Source organism: Sycon ciliatum, unplaced genomic scaffold (genome assembly GCF_964019385.1).
Source record: "Sycon ciliatum unplaced genomic scaffold, ocSycCili1.1 SCAFFOLD_2202, whole genome shotgun sequence".
NCBI classification, from domain to species: domain Eukaryota; kingdom Metazoa; phylum Porifera; class Calcarea; order Leucosolenida; family Sycettidae; genus Sycon; species Sycon ciliatum.
The window spans coordinates 1-15,207 of NW_027044481.1; the positions used below are offsets into that span (position 1 = coordinate 1).

Genomic DNA, 15,207 nt, shown 5'->3' on the forward strand with positions numbered 1-15,207 from the left:
GCTCAAGCACCCGGTAGCAGTGAGTAGCAGTATTCCTACAGAACACTGACACTGATGATGTTGCATGATGAGCTCTAACAAGAGGCTGGCCTCAGAACTCCTTTTAGTCTAGAATATCCCATAGCTCTATTACTATTATTGTGTAGAACACTCTTCTACCGTTTCCTGGTGTAAATTTGCCAAAAAAAAAGAAGAAGAGGAAATCACGCATCTACGCCTGATGCTCGAAGAAAAAGAACAACACCCTGTTTTGGCCTGCTGGACAGTTATTTGGAAATATTGATAATCCAAATCATGTATCACGGGAAGCTTGTTCACTTTTATAATTCCTGCTGCCTATTCAGAAACCCCATGTGTCATGACATCATACTATACAAGAAAAGTCTCCTTTATTTCTCAGTTTTCCGCTCCGTACTCTAGAAGAAGAAAAAACACGCCACATTGTGTTACTACTGTCCACCGCACAAAACTCACTATTTAATACTAATCGTTATTCTTGTTTTTTTTGCAAACTGGAATATCTGCTTCACAAAAAAAGTTTTATTTAAATGTAGACGTGCGGATTGTTGCTGTTGCCGGACACCAACACTTCTCGCCGTAGCTCTTGGGAAAATGCAGTGGCGTCCTCACGGTGCAGTGGTGCCCGAAAGTGACTGGTGTGTGCGCTGGTGTGACGTCAGTGCAGCATGACTGGTGTGTGCGCTGGTGTGACGTCAGTGCAGCATGACTGGTGTGTGCGCTGGTGTGACGTCAGTGCAGCATGACTGGTGTGTGCGCTGGTGTGACGTCAGTGCAGCATGACTGGTGTGTGCGCTTGTGTGACGTCAGTGCAGCATGACTGGTGTGCTGATGCGAGTTAAGTGTACAGTACTGTCAGGCGCCGAAGAACAAACAGGCTGGGATTTCACCCATGTTTGGACTTAGTGCTATGACAGCTTGCTGCCACATTTGAGTGATATCGTATGCACGAGATACGCATGCAGTTTCTTCGCATGTGCCACTCTGTAGAGATCCTCATCTCCCGGTAGAAATCTGGCCCAGAACACGATACCGCTAAGCCGGAGACACTAACACCGGCTTTATGTGTTTTCTCTACGCTCCACTTGCAGCAGAACTTCCATAATTTTAAAATAATCTTGATACGGTGTAATGACTGTAGTCACCTCGGGGAGATTGTTTGTTGTAGAGAGTACTAAGAGCCAGTCTTCGTACTCCCTGGTTTGTTGATTTGAAACAGGGATAATTGAGCAATGGGGGAAATTGAAACATTCGAGACTTCATGATTATAGTATGCAAATGCTGACCTGCAGCATTCATACACGGCACAAATGCAAATTATTTATGCTCCTGTGCACGCCAAGAATTCTAGCCAAGTCGAAGAAAAATAAAATGCATTCTTTGCTCGCGGAAAAGTTGAAAACGTTGAAGACTGAGAAGGCTGGCGGGATAGAGGAACACAGTGCCATGTTAGTGTGCCTGGTCCCTCCCTGTCCAACACTCAGATTGGCTTTAGATTGCAGGTGGTCTGGCCAGAGCACTTCATGTACTGCTCCAGACGAGCCTGATTAGCAATGAACACAACAGAGGAACATAGCACCGTCGTTCTACCGAGCCTGGCAGTGCGGTGGATAACACATCATCAATTGAGGTTCGTTCGGCATGCATTTAGCTCGACACAATTAAATTAATGAGCGCAACTGGTGTCAACTCACAAAGTTACACGAGCAGAAAGTTGATATCAGTTATTCTGTTAGTCCTTCCATGGGCATAGGATACGCTGAGAGAGGAGTGTCCCAAGAATCCGAAAAAAAGCCTCCTTCAATAATATTATTGGAAATGAGGGAGTCGAGGCAGGCACTCCTCTTTACGACCCATATGCATGTTCTTGTCTTGCCGCCCTCTCTGGTTTACTGTTAGCATGTTAATTGTATTGTATTTGCCAATGCACTTGCAACTGAACTGTATTCACATGGAACACAGCCATGAGTAAAAATGGCAGTCACTCGTACAGTGGAATGTGTTGAGGGACAGGGTCTCACCTGGTATGCACTGTGCTTTGCCGGTGTCAGTTGTTTGAACGTGTTCTTCATCTGCCAGGTATCCTATGGATTGCAATATGCAGTAAACACACACACACGCACACACACACACACACACACACACACACACACACACACACACGCGCGCGCGCGCGCGCGCACACACACACCCAGATCGCGCCATGACCCCACGGCCAGACAATAATACACATGCATCACATGCCACCAAACAGGCAGTAGCACATCGTTGAGAGCCATGTACCATTGCTTTCAGATTTTGTGTATGATATGACGGTGCACTGACACATGACCTCCTTGGCACTGAATGCATGTACGTGTTGGCGGTCAAAAAGTCGGTCCGGTCATGGCTTGACAAACCGGGCCAGTTCCACCGTCCGGGAATGCATAGTGCTGAATGAATCAGCGCATTGTGATGGAGCTGTGCATAGCCAACAACAAGAAAAGCTATGTTCCTATCACTACTGTACAGTGTGCTCAGCAGTGCTGTACCTCTGTCAGGTCATAGTATTCCTGTAGTTCACTGCACTGATGTCCATGGGTGCATCATCTGCCATGAGGTACACATAGAAAACAACATGAACAGTCATAATCAGATCTCCCTCTGAAACAGCCTCGCCCCGCTCCTATCACATTTCACCAATAACTTGCATTCAACTACGAGCCTACGAGTAACTTTATTAATCTTGTACTGAAATAGACACTACTGAATCTGCTATATTCTCCCGCTCCTCTCTCTCTCTCTCTCTCTCTCTCTCTCTCTCTCTCTCTCTCTCTCTCTCTCTCTCTCTCTCCTCTCTCTCTCTCTCTCTCTCTCTCTCTCGCTCTCTCTGCTCTCTCTCTCTCTCTCTCTCTCTCTCTCTCTCTCTCTCTCGCTCTGCTCTCTCTCGCTCTCTCTCTCTCTCTCTCTCTCTCTCTCTCTCTCTCTCTCTCTCTCTTCTCTCTCTCTCTCTCTCTCTCTCTCTCTCTCTCTCTCTCTCTGTATGTATGTATGTATGTATGTATGTATGTATGTATGTATGTCTCTCTGTCTTTTTCTACTATTCCTCCGCCACTCCCTCTCACAGCACCAGCTGTTAGTGTAGCTCCACAGGCATGTTGGACTAACAATTGGAGACTTTCTCCTGACTTGAATACAGCCAGAACAGATTGATAATATCATGAATGGAACACATCCTCAAACCAACCTGCTGAACGTGCAGCGTTGGGTAGCTGCTTGACATTGTTTCCTGCAAGGAGAGAGTGTGCGTGTATGCTGACTTACCATTGGGGAAAACAAGAATGTAGCTGCTGTCATCTGATTCCGAGAGTGTGCGTAGGTTCACAAATGTATTGTTGTGACAATCTGGGAGTATATAGAGGCAAAAAAAGAGCTCAAACCTTGGAATGGCAGCATATTCCGCAACGACTTGGAGACCCCGGTGTGTAAGACTTGCTGGAATGCATGGATAATTGGATATAAGTTATAATGTTTCAAGACAAAAGAAGAGGGCCGCATTCACCTTTCAATGCTTCAAACTTGTGCAGAGTACGTGGGTGCCACCATGGCTCATGGGACATGTGCGAGAGTCTGTGCCGAGACCCCCGTGTTGTGTATGGAGTGTTACACAGAAATGATGTGAGTTAGGAATGGTCATTTCTTGTGAAACGTTTTGGCTATGCAGTGCATGTAACTTATGTTGGAGTTCACTAAATCTGCCCATGCGGCATTGCCCCACCGTGGTCAAGACTGCAAAGTGAGCGAGGAAAGTGTTGCAATTCCAAAGACATTGAGACACATGCATGTGACAAATACTTTGGACCTTTACTGTCTTTTAGCAGTGCATTTCTTCTGGCATCCCGCTGAATAACATTGTTCAACACCACAGTAGTAACCAAGCTGGAGAAGTACAGTTATGCTCGGTGAAATCCGACCCGAAGTGCAAAGCTGACACCTTGGACCAGTTCCGATTACAAGTACATCATTGTATTTGCACATGTGTACGTCCAGCTGCATTCGTGCCACTTCCAGGGCACGCACGTTGAGGGCACCAGACATGCACTCTTGGTCAGAGTTCACCGAGCACAACTCAGTGTAACTGTATCATGTTCACTGCAGACAATCTCACCGTGCAGGAAGACTTGCTCCGGTGGTGTGGCGTGAATAGTGCCCATGCACGGCGTTCCCTCGCCCCAGTACTCCACCAGGAAATCGTCACGCCACTGCAGGGTAGAGAACATGGAGGTGCGCTCACAAGGTTCACAACATGCTACATATTCATCATCAGCAGCAGAAATGTGGTGCTACCGACGTCTGCTCAGAGTATCCTGGATGGAGAAGCGCACAAATGACAGTATCCTGGTGGAGTTGGGAGTACAGAGACAGCTGCTAGCCAGGGTCAAGATACGCAAACTGACCTATTTCGGGCACACATGCCGCCCATCTGGCTGCGAGCTTGTACGTGACGTGATGTTTGGTGTCGTGGATGGTAAGAGAAAGCGTGGTCGTCCGAAGATTTCCTTTGCTGACAATATCATTTCGTGGACTGGTATGTCTCTGCATGAGAATTGCCAGTTGGCATCTGACAGAGATGCCTGGCAGTCGCACTGTGCATCTACTGCTTACACAGCTGCATAATGCCGTTTATTACTATTTATTTTTTTTAAATTTACTATTATTATTTTTTCGGCAACGCAGATGATGATGATGATGATGATGACATATTGCACTGCACTAAATCACCATCAGATTTACACGCATGTACATGTACACTGATCAGAGCAGTAACCGTTGAACACCCACTCGCAGCGGAATGAAAACTGCAATAAGAAAACATATCCCAATGCAGAAGTAAGGGTGAGGTTTCTTGCAGTTTCATTTAGAAGAGACTGGCGTTTGAGCGGACAAGCACCTTCCCATCACTCTGCAAAACACTGAACACCGTTTTCATATCGATTTCAGCAATGCTTTGGCATTTCGCCATCATCCGGTTTCATAGGAACGAGCTTGTCAGCTCAAATGCCTTTCTTATATCCTAATGCAGCGGAGATTATCACGGACAGGAAGAATTCTTACGTCGGCACATAGGGCATTTTCCAGAACGGGTCTCAGGCTGCGGCCGTCCATATCATCCGGAACCTCTCCTCCGGCCAGCTCGATGAAGGTCGGTGCTAAGTCAATGTTGAGTGCAATTCTGGGAGTTTTCTGGCCCTTCACCACACCAGGACCACGCACAATTAGCGGCACGCGGATATCCTCATCATATGGCTGCCGCTTCTCTCCCTACTCAAGAACAGATGTCACGACGAGAGAAAATGTGCAGAGAAAGAAACAGAACTTAGAAGAGAGGAAGAAAAACAGATGAAGTGAGACAGAGAGAACAGTGTGAGAAAAGAGAAAGATAGCATGCAAGAAAAGAAAGAGCAAATACATTCGACAATACAATCTGCAAATGTCACCGAATAATGTCAGCGGCACTGAGCTAGGGTGCATCAAGCCATCTGCCATGCCAACTAACCTAGTACACACGTACACCTAGATGCAACTAGCGTAGCACCAGCATACTGAGTAGCCATACCTGCTGATTGAACTGTCCCAGATGATAGCCATGGTCGCTGTTATAGAAGATGTAAGTGTTGTCCAGAACACCGCCCGTCTGAACACCAGCACACAACACAACACAATATGTCATATCGCTCGCTTACCATAAATTACATGTGCCAGATATACCCAATGCTGTAGACCGGCAGCAAGCTGTTTCGGCCATATAGGCATCATCAGTAGAGCTACGAGCTTTTTTAAAAGTAAGCCGAGCTACCAGCCATGGTGCAAAGGTGCCAGAGATATCTAACGGGATCCGCGAGGGAAGTCTTGTGATGCCCACATTCATAAGGTACCCGGCAGCGTATCCCTGGTAGCTCGGTTTGCTCACTACAGCACAATACCAGGAATTACGGCATTGTTAGTCCAGCTCAGAACATTCGGTCCCACCAGCTGACGACCCAGTGACATATTTTCATCCAGCAGACTAAATAATCCTTGTGAGTATGTGTTTTTTTTCTTTCTTTCAACAAAATCCATGTATCCGAGTTCAGATACTGAAGTGAATAGTGGAGTGTGGTGGTGGGGCCCATTACGCTCAGCCGACCAGAGGTCTCAGCTTCATAGCTTGTGTGTGTGTGTATGATTCACATTGTACATGCTCCACCAGGGGCGTACGCCGCTCGCCTCCAGGAGTGGTTCCCATGCCAACTGATGAACCACCATTACACACAATTGAAATGCTGTTTTTCGTACCCCACAGAGTTTCTGCATATTCTACTCAGACTGGGTGAAATTGACATCCACAAGCTGCTGGACGATGTCATTGCTACGCATTTATGGTTTTAAAAGACTGTACTTTTCCCGTTTTATTGATGTTTTGTTCAGCATTACGATTGCATGCAGTCTTGAAAGCTGCCTAAGTTTCGAATCATCTGGAGCAAACATCACACAGGGCAAGCAGAAGCCACCATTGCATGCCTGTCAAAAGACTATCCAGGGTAACTCCTCCAACAAGGATAGTTGAAAGCGGCGCTGTTTGCCATCCATCTGGATACGCACAGGAAATGAAATCCTTCGCCTGCGGTGGCGTACAATGATTGTCGATGACGGAAATCTTTTCCGTGTCCAGCAAATTTTGGGGGACTGGTTTCCACTGTGGACGTCGACTTTCAGAATATCCCTTCCAACACACTCCCATGTCATTGAAGTAAGTTTTGGATGATCCAGCAGCTTCCAACAACGGTCGCTCAGTACAGCTTCGCCGACGATTTCTTCCTCAGCTCTGCTCGTTGCATGCATACTTCACTTGCACGTCAGGTGCGTCTGCATTCTCATCTATCGCTTGACCTTCGCCACTAGCACTGGCTACACACTTTGCCTGCAGCTTAAAATAGCTCTGAATGTCGACTCTTCATTTTTCTTTTCCACAAAGCGAAAGCATCGTCAAAACACGACCAACTTTGTCAAAACAAACTCCAAAAGAAAATTTGACTCTGAGATAGAGGAATCCGGCGATGTAACTAGACTAGAGACTTTGTTGAACCCATGATGGGTTCAGGCATGGCCCAGTTCAGTAGATCTACGCTGTGTCCCACTCCCAGCACCACTTTCACACCTGGGCTAGTCACCGTCCTCGGACCATCAGGGGCTACGCGGACTCCAGACATGCACTGCATGCACTTGCACTGTGAGTCTGTGCGCGCGATACTATTAGTATTACTAGCGCTGGGCCTGGATCAAAAAATTCTCTGTACCCATATCGAATTTGTTTTACTGGTTCCCGGGCATCCCGGGAACCGCCCTATGTACGCCCCTGCTCCACTAACCTGCAAAGTCATTACAACCTCCTCCAGCAGGTCATCAACTGACTGCAATGTACGCCAGCGATCCAGGCACAGTTCGTCCACGGTCTTGATAGTTGTGTTGTCCATTTGTGGAGTACCTGCCAAAACGAACACGCACACAGAGATCAGCTCACATTACATGCACGGTGCTTTGTTATTTGATGCGAGGGTTTTTTGTTTTTCGGGGACTCAACCAAACTGGACTGGAAACAGCATGGGCATCCATGCACATGGACACACAGACTTGCTTCTTTTCCTTTAGATAACAGTAGTAGACAACACTGGGAAACCGTGCAGTCATAACAGAATCAGACGTGTTCTGTGCCACACCAATGTGTGACTGGTCATGGTGTTCCAGCTGGGTTCAGCCTCTCAACCACCTTTTAAAAAATAGTGACAAACCACACTTTCCAAACAGGACACAAGATGGGCTTCTGATTGTATCCAAGTTCGTCTTCTACACACATGTAATTTTATCTAAGCTTTGCCAGGACTTCTACAAAAAGGGCAATGATGCCTGCTGTAGCAATGCATTAGGGACGTAAAAAGTAACAAGCAGGCTTGGGAATTATGATGCCTCAAAGCAGCGCGAGACTGCTCATCAGCTTGCCGGGGTGCGTTCTGAAATGGAACTGTACCTGTAACTATCACACCTAACTGTGCATGTGTGTCGACCTTCATGCAATATCTTGTTCTCTTGTCATGATGCATGTAACACTGTTGTTCCAGCTAGTTCCGCTAGTGTTGTCCGTGCTAGCGCTTTGTTCTCCTGGCGCCCGCGGCCCGATCATGTATCAAGGCAGCGCAGTGCATGCATGCAGTGATTGTGGTGTCGCGCGTGTGGAGCTGGTGCGTGACACGTGCTGGTCATTTTGATACTCCGCCATATTTTCTCCTTTGGACTTGGTCCTTCGTTTGGGACCGGGTCTTCCGCCTTCTTTCTTCTTGGCACTCGACTTTAGTTTTAGTTTTGTTTGCTCTCCCAAAATACAATGTGAACCATTACTCTCTGGCTTGTCGCGTGTGTCCGTCGGAGGGAGTGATTAGTTTACAACGTGGTGCCGAAACCCGGGATTGAACTAGGGCCGTCGTGAGTTGCGACTGCGGAGTTCAGGATGTCGAGTCTGAAAGTCGACGGTTTTGTCAAGCCCTTTCGGGGCAAGAGCAATGAGAGCTGGCAACAGTTTTGGGCAAAGTTCCTCGTTCTTGCGGAGATCCAGGGCTGGGATGATGAGGCTAAGCGCATGAAGCATTTCCCTCTGTTTCTTGCGGATGACGCGTTCCTGGTATTTCAGGGAATGGCGGATGCGGACCGAAAGAAGCAGGACGAGGTGGTTAAATTGATGCTATCGTCCTTCAGTATGACGAAGTCTGCTGCGTACGAGGCGTTTGTGGTGCGGAAAATGAAGTGCGACGAGTCCACCGATGCATTTGTTGCAGATCTGAAGCGCCTCGCGGAGTTATCCGGTCACAAAGTGACAGACGACAAAGATCCTGTGGTAGTGCAGCAGTTGTTGAAAGGCCTCCCTGCCGACTACAACCGGCAAGTACGGCTCAGTCTCGTGGGAAAGGACATGTCGATAAGCGACTGTGTGTCTATTGTTCGAGCTCTGAGAATTTCAGATGCCAGCGGAGGTGACAGTGTGTCAGCTGCCGCCTCGTCGGGTGGTGCAGCGACCAGGAGTGGTCCTACCAGTACCAAGTCACACTCACAGGCTGGATCTAGCGCGAAGCCCTCGGGCCTCTGTTTCAAGTGTGGCGAGCCTGGGCACATCCGCAGGAATTGTCCCAGCAGAAGAGCAGGCGGAGGTGGAAGGAGCCAGCCGATTACCTGTTTGTTCTGCGACGGTGCTGGCCATGTAAAGGCTGACTGCCCTGAGAGGAGAGATTGGCTGGCAAGGAAGGACAGGACTGCAGCTGCCGTGGAAAGTGCTCGCCCACAACCAGCTGTGCAGGAGAACGACCCATGCCTAGTCTCCCTGGCCTCTCCTGGAAAGCTGCCTCGTATGTACGTGGATGTGTCTGCTGGAGCGGCGAAATCGAGTGTTCGTGCGCGGGCTGTCGTAGACACCGGTTCAACTCGTACGCTCATCTCGCGGTCCTTCGCCACTCAGCATGGCATCAGTCTTTCACCCACGGCTGCTCCACCCATACTTGCCTTGGATGGTAGTCCCCTAGAGCTAGTGGGGTCAGCTGCCGTTCGGTTGGCCCGTTCTGACGGTGCGGTCTCTCTGCCCGGCCTGGAAGTGCAAGCGTATGTGGTCGACAATCTGAGCGTGGTCAACGCTGATGTGCTCGTCGGCAATGATGTGGTCATTGGCAGTGGCGGGCTTCGACTGAAGTACTCCGGTGATGGTGCCTTGATCGGCGTGGAATTTGGCTACGACCGAGTCGATCCAGGGGACAGCATGGGAGTCTGTGGTGCGTCTTCGAGCGGCGATCGCCATCCATTTCCCAATGTACGCGTGCAGCGTGATGGTGATGATGTCACCCTGTCCACGGATGACGGGGATGTCACCTGGGACAGCAGCGCCCGTCGGTGGGTCCTCTCTTGGCGCTGGAAATCAGGCAGTCCTCCGACTCAGCCGGTGGGACCTGGCGTGAGTGAGTACTCTCGCTCTAAGCTCACTTCTGACCAGGAGCAGCTGTTTGCAGAGGAGGTGCAGAAATGGATCGATGCGGGTTGGCTCGTTCCTCACGACAAGGATGTTCACGGAAGCCCTGGTGCTGTGTTACCGCTGATTGCTCAGTTGCAGGAGCACAAAGCATCAACGCCGGTTAGACCATGTCTAGATTATCGGCTCCTCAACCAGCTGCTGATGTCGCAGCCTGGCCGCTCAGCACCCGTCTGTGAGGAGACGCTGCGCAAATGGCGACTGGCCGGTGACCCTCAGGAGTTTCAACTACTCGATATCAAGAAGGCCTATCTCCAGGTGTACGTTGCACCCGAGCTGCAACGTTTTCAGATGGTGGTCTGGCAGGGCCAAGCGTTTGTGATGACGCGGATGGGCTTCGGCCTCAACGTAGCGCCCAAGTTCATGGATATCATCGTCCGGTGGGTCACTAGAGAGTTTCCTGCTGTCGACAACTACGTCGACGACCTGATGACTCCCGCTGCCGAGGCTGACGCAGTGGCCGCCCACATGGCTGAGTACAGTTTGCCAACGAAGCCTGCAGAGGCGTTTGCTGAGTCCCGTGTGTTGGGCCTTCAGTTGACGAAAGGCGACGATGGCCAAGTGCAGTGGTCGCGCCGTACCGACATTCGCCTGAAGCTCGAGCAGCCGGCGACCAAGCGCGATATCTTCAGCTGGTGTGGCCGCCTGACGGGGCACGTGCCTGTCTGTGGTTGGCTGAGACCCGCATGCAGCTACTTGAAGCGCATGGCCAACGCTAGCGCGGCATGGGATGAACAGGTCCCAGCCTCACTCTTGAAGCTGTGTGGTGAAGTGGACGCGCGGCTAGCTGGTGATGGTGATCCTGCACAGGGCCAATGGCGTGCCAACTCTCCCGAGCCTCGTCGCTGCGTAGTTTGGGCTGACGCGTCCAACATCGGTCTTGGCGTCGTCCTGGAGATCGATGGCTCTGTCATGGAGGATCGTTCTTGGCTGAGACCCCACGGTGACGCGCGTCACATCAACATCATGGAGCTGGAGGCCGCTATCCGAGGTCTTTCGCTGGCCGTGAGCTGGGAGATGAAACATGTGCGGTTGATGACCGACTCCAAGACGGTTGCGAGTTGGCTCAGAGATGTCACTGGCGACGTGCGCCGGACGAGGACGAAAGGACTGCATGGTGTACTAGTCCAGCGTCGACTCCAGATTCTCGCCGACCTGATTGTCACGGCAGGGCTCGTTGTCACGATCGAGTGGGTGCCGACTGACCAAAATCGTGCAGACGTGCTGACTCGAGTTCCTCCTACGTGGGTGAAGTTCTGCAAGGCGCTACTGGGCGACAGCGAAAGTGATGTCGCAGGTGCAGCTGTAGTCCTGCCCGGACCAATCCCTCTCGCGAAGATTGTGGCGAAGCAAGGTACTGACGACCAGATACTGGCAGCAGTGGCGCAGTTGGAGTCCGGTGCAACGGTTACTGCACCCTATGCAGCAGCGGCGTCCCAACTGGAGATTGATGATGGTGTCCTTGTCAGAAGCATCAAGCTACCTGTCGAGGGCCTCGTTCGTGTTCCTGTCGTGCCGCAATCGCTCGTTGCCGATGTTGTCTCGAATGCACACCAGATCTCGGGACATGCGAGCTGGGAGGTCATGTATCGCATGATCCGAAGCCGTTGCTTCTTCCCTGGCATTGCTTCGGCTTGTCACCAACATGTTGATAGCTGCACGCAATGCAAGTCTGCTAGTGGACGGAAGGGTGCCAGAGCTGCGCCGACCCGCGCCGACATACCTGGGTCCCCATGGAGCGAAGTCACGATTGACACGCTGGAACTCGGCGGTGATGGAAGCGGCAAATACGGCTGTGTCCTCGTCTGTGTGGACAATTTCACCAAGTGGGTGGAGGTGTGCCCGCTCCGCCGACATGACGCTGTTAGTGTTGCTGCAGCCTTCTCGGCCATGTGTTTTCGATGGGGTGCTCCCGAGGTCGTGCGGCTGGACAACGGCGTGGAGTTCCGCAACGCCATAGTGGAGTCTTTGTTTCGCCTGATGGGTGTGCGTGTGCGAACCGGAGCAGTCCGTCACCCCCAGTCCCAAGGGACAGCAGAGAGGTTCAATCGAACGCTCCTCACCCTCATCCGCAAGACCCTCGAAGAGTCACCGAACTGGCGTGCTGACCTCGATGTGCTGCTGTTTTATTACCGCAATCGTCCGCACGGCTCGACCCATTTGTCACCCATGGTGGCAATGAGCGGATGGCAGCCTCGCCATATCATCATTGACGACGTGAAGGAAGCGTGCGATATGACCCAGTGGGCGTCAGAGTTGTCGTCGCGCGTAGCTCGTGTGCGGGATATCATTGAGACGGAGCTTTCAGCCCGGGATTTCATTGACTCACCGAACGAGCCCTGCGCATACTCTGTGGGTGATCCTGTCCTGTTACTGCGGCCTGGACGAAGGCAGAAGCGGCTGTCCCCGTATGAGCCTGGATGGAGTGTTGCGGCTATCGTCTCGCCATCGACTGTGGTCATAGCCAGACAAGATGAGCGCCAGCACCCAAAGACCGTGAACGTCGATCTGCTGAAGCCTGATTCACCCGACAACCCTGTGATGCGCACGACGGCCGCTGAGAGTCAGGCAGATGACGGCGCGGCAGCCGATGCTAACGAAGAACCAGACCTGCTCGGCATGGAATTAATGCCAGCCCAAGCAGACGCTCCGGATGGTAATCGCTACAGCTTGCGAGATCGAAACGCAATCCAGCCCCCGGTCCGTTACAGCTAAAACGGCCAAGAGTTTTTTGCATTCTTGTCGCCAGGTGATGGGGTGAAATGGAACTGTACCTGTAACTATCACACCTAACTGTGCATGTGTGTCGACCTTCATGCAATATCTTGTTCTCTTGTCATGATGCATGTAACACTGTTGTTCCAGCTAGTTCCGCTAGTGTTGTCCGTGCTAGCGCTTTGTTCTCCTGGCGCCCGCGGCCCGATCATGTATCAAGGCAGCGCAGTGCATGCATGCAGTGATTGTGGTGTCGCGCGTGTGGAGCTGGTGCGTGACACGTGCTGGTCATTTTGATACTCCGCCATATTTTCTCCTTTGGACTTGGTCCTTCGTTTGGGACCGGGTCTTCCGCCTTCTTTCTTCTTGGCACTCGACTTTAGTTTTAGTTTTGTTTGCTCTCCCAAAATACAATGTGAACCATTACTCTCTGGCTTGTCGCGTGTGTCCGTCGGAGGGAGTGATTAGTTTACAGTTCTTGATCGTGTTCTGGAAATGGATGAGCGAGTCTCAACCTTTGATGTTATGTCACATGTACATGCAGATTATACACACACACACACTGCATGCCGTGCAGTCAATCCACAATCAATTTAAAACGGACGGCAGTGGGCAGAGGAAACAAGATAGATGGTGGGATAGTGCCAGGGTCATGGTCCCACTACACCCCAGACAGTTCAGTACGCAATCTCAGTCTCACTCAGCCATGCCACATTCTCAATGAGCCATGTGACATTACTTTCCTTGGCTACAAATCAATTTGGGCGGCTCTCGTGCAGCATTATACGGTAATCTCACACATCATCATCATTCTTCATCATGCATCATTTTACCTCCACTAATGATCCAGTGCTTGTCATCGGGCTTGAAGCCATACGACGGTGAGCGTGGAGCTGTCTCATTGCTAAACATGTTGGCGTACTGAGGTGCCGGCGTGGCTGGACGATGCGGTGCAGGCGTAGCAATGTACATGAAGAACGGCTTGCTGGCATCCTCCTGGAAAGGGCAAAGTTCATCCATCATTGAATAATTGGGGTTCAATGGCCAAAAGCCAGCTGCATGGCTCAGCTTGCGGAAGGCTGAACCAATGATAAGGTGGTGTGTTACAATCATTATACGTACCAGGTAGGAAGGTAGTAGAAGGGATGCAGAGCCATGGGGTAGTCAGCTGACACCAGCCTCAATGCATGTGCGAACAGAATTGGACGTTTCTTAAAACAAAAGTGTGGTAGAATCCAGCTGCGGGCTGAATTTGACACCCCTAGTCTAGGGCCTAGATATAAACATCATACATGTGCATTCTCGGTGCCAGACTCCAATGGACTGCAACTGTTCAGCAGGCATTATACCACTGAGTACTAGTAACCGCTTTGAAGTAGCCATGTGTGTGTGTGTGTGTGTGTGTTTGTGTGTGTGTATTTGTGGATGTATGTGTGCATACATGTGTGTACTTCAAAGTACTTGTGTATCATTGTGTATGTGTATTTGTGGGTGGGTGTGTGCATGTGTGCGTGTGCACGTTCGCGAGATTTACTTACAGTGGTAGCATTCTTGATAAAGCTCACGGCATTACGTTTGATGACATCGGTGAAGTAATCCTTCTCGTAGTCGGTGCCATGTTTCTCCAGAACACCATTGTTACTCACAGAATAGTCATAGAAGCGACTGGTAAAGAAGGCGGAAAATGCACAAAATCGATCTCAAATGGTAACTGTTCATCGTTCCTATCAAGAAGGTGTAGTCCTCGCCATGTCAGTACGCCAGTACACTGTAGGCATTCCAGTTTTGAGCATACACCATGCAGGTGAAGTACCTAGTACCTTGGTACGTATTCGCTAACTTAGTAGAAATGTACTTAGGTAGATGTTGTCAACACTACGTTGAACAACTAGCAAGACAGTATTCATTTAAAAGGATTCCCCAAAGGCAGCTCGCCTGTCGAGGGGTTTTCCTGAGTATGTGTAGATAAAAAACGGTGCTTACCTGTTTCCTACCAAACCAAACCAGGTGTCCCAGCCCTGCGGGATGTGAGTCACGTTGACACCAGTCGTCGGATGTGCGTAGTTGTTCAGGTACTTTCCTACACGAGATCATGCCGACCAACACATAGATGCACGTTTATACACATGAGTATGCATGTAGTGATGCTATTGGATATCAACAGGCACAAGAATACGGCTGTTCAGTACACTATGCGTCTGCACAATATGCATATCTGCTACATACTATGCACTATCAGACCCAATAGTAATAACCAATGTTTGGTTTGGAGCTTTTCAACGTTTTCGTTTTCGTTTCCATTTTTTTCTTTTTTCTTCTACAAATGTTGCTAAATATTGCGACAGAGCTTTCGGCCATATTTTCAATTCATTGCATTCCCAACTCATCACAAC

At 50.1% G+C, this 15,207-nt stretch overlaps 1 protein-coding gene across 1 annotated transcript; it reads right to left on the minus strand.

Moving 5' to 3' along the window:
• Positions 1 to 1,115: 1,115 nt before the first annotated feature.
• LOC135830364 (N-acetylglucosamine-6-sulfatase-like) lies at positions 1,116 to 14,894 on the minus strand (the record flags this gene model as incomplete). Its single annotated transcript, XM_065342626.1, is given in 11 exon segments — positions 1,116 to 1,561; positions 2,040 to 2,102; positions 2,550 to 2,607; positions 3,322 to 3,402; positions 4,166 to 4,259; positions 5,113 to 5,319; positions 5,615 to 5,692; positions 7,407 to 7,522; positions 13,648 to 13,810; positions 14,353 to 14,479; positions 14,798 to 14,894. Coding segments are annotated over 9 exon segments (1,016 nt in total), but the record flags the coding sequence as incomplete, so codon positions are not given.
• Between the last annotated feature and the right edge of the window lie 313 nt (positions 14,895 to 15,207).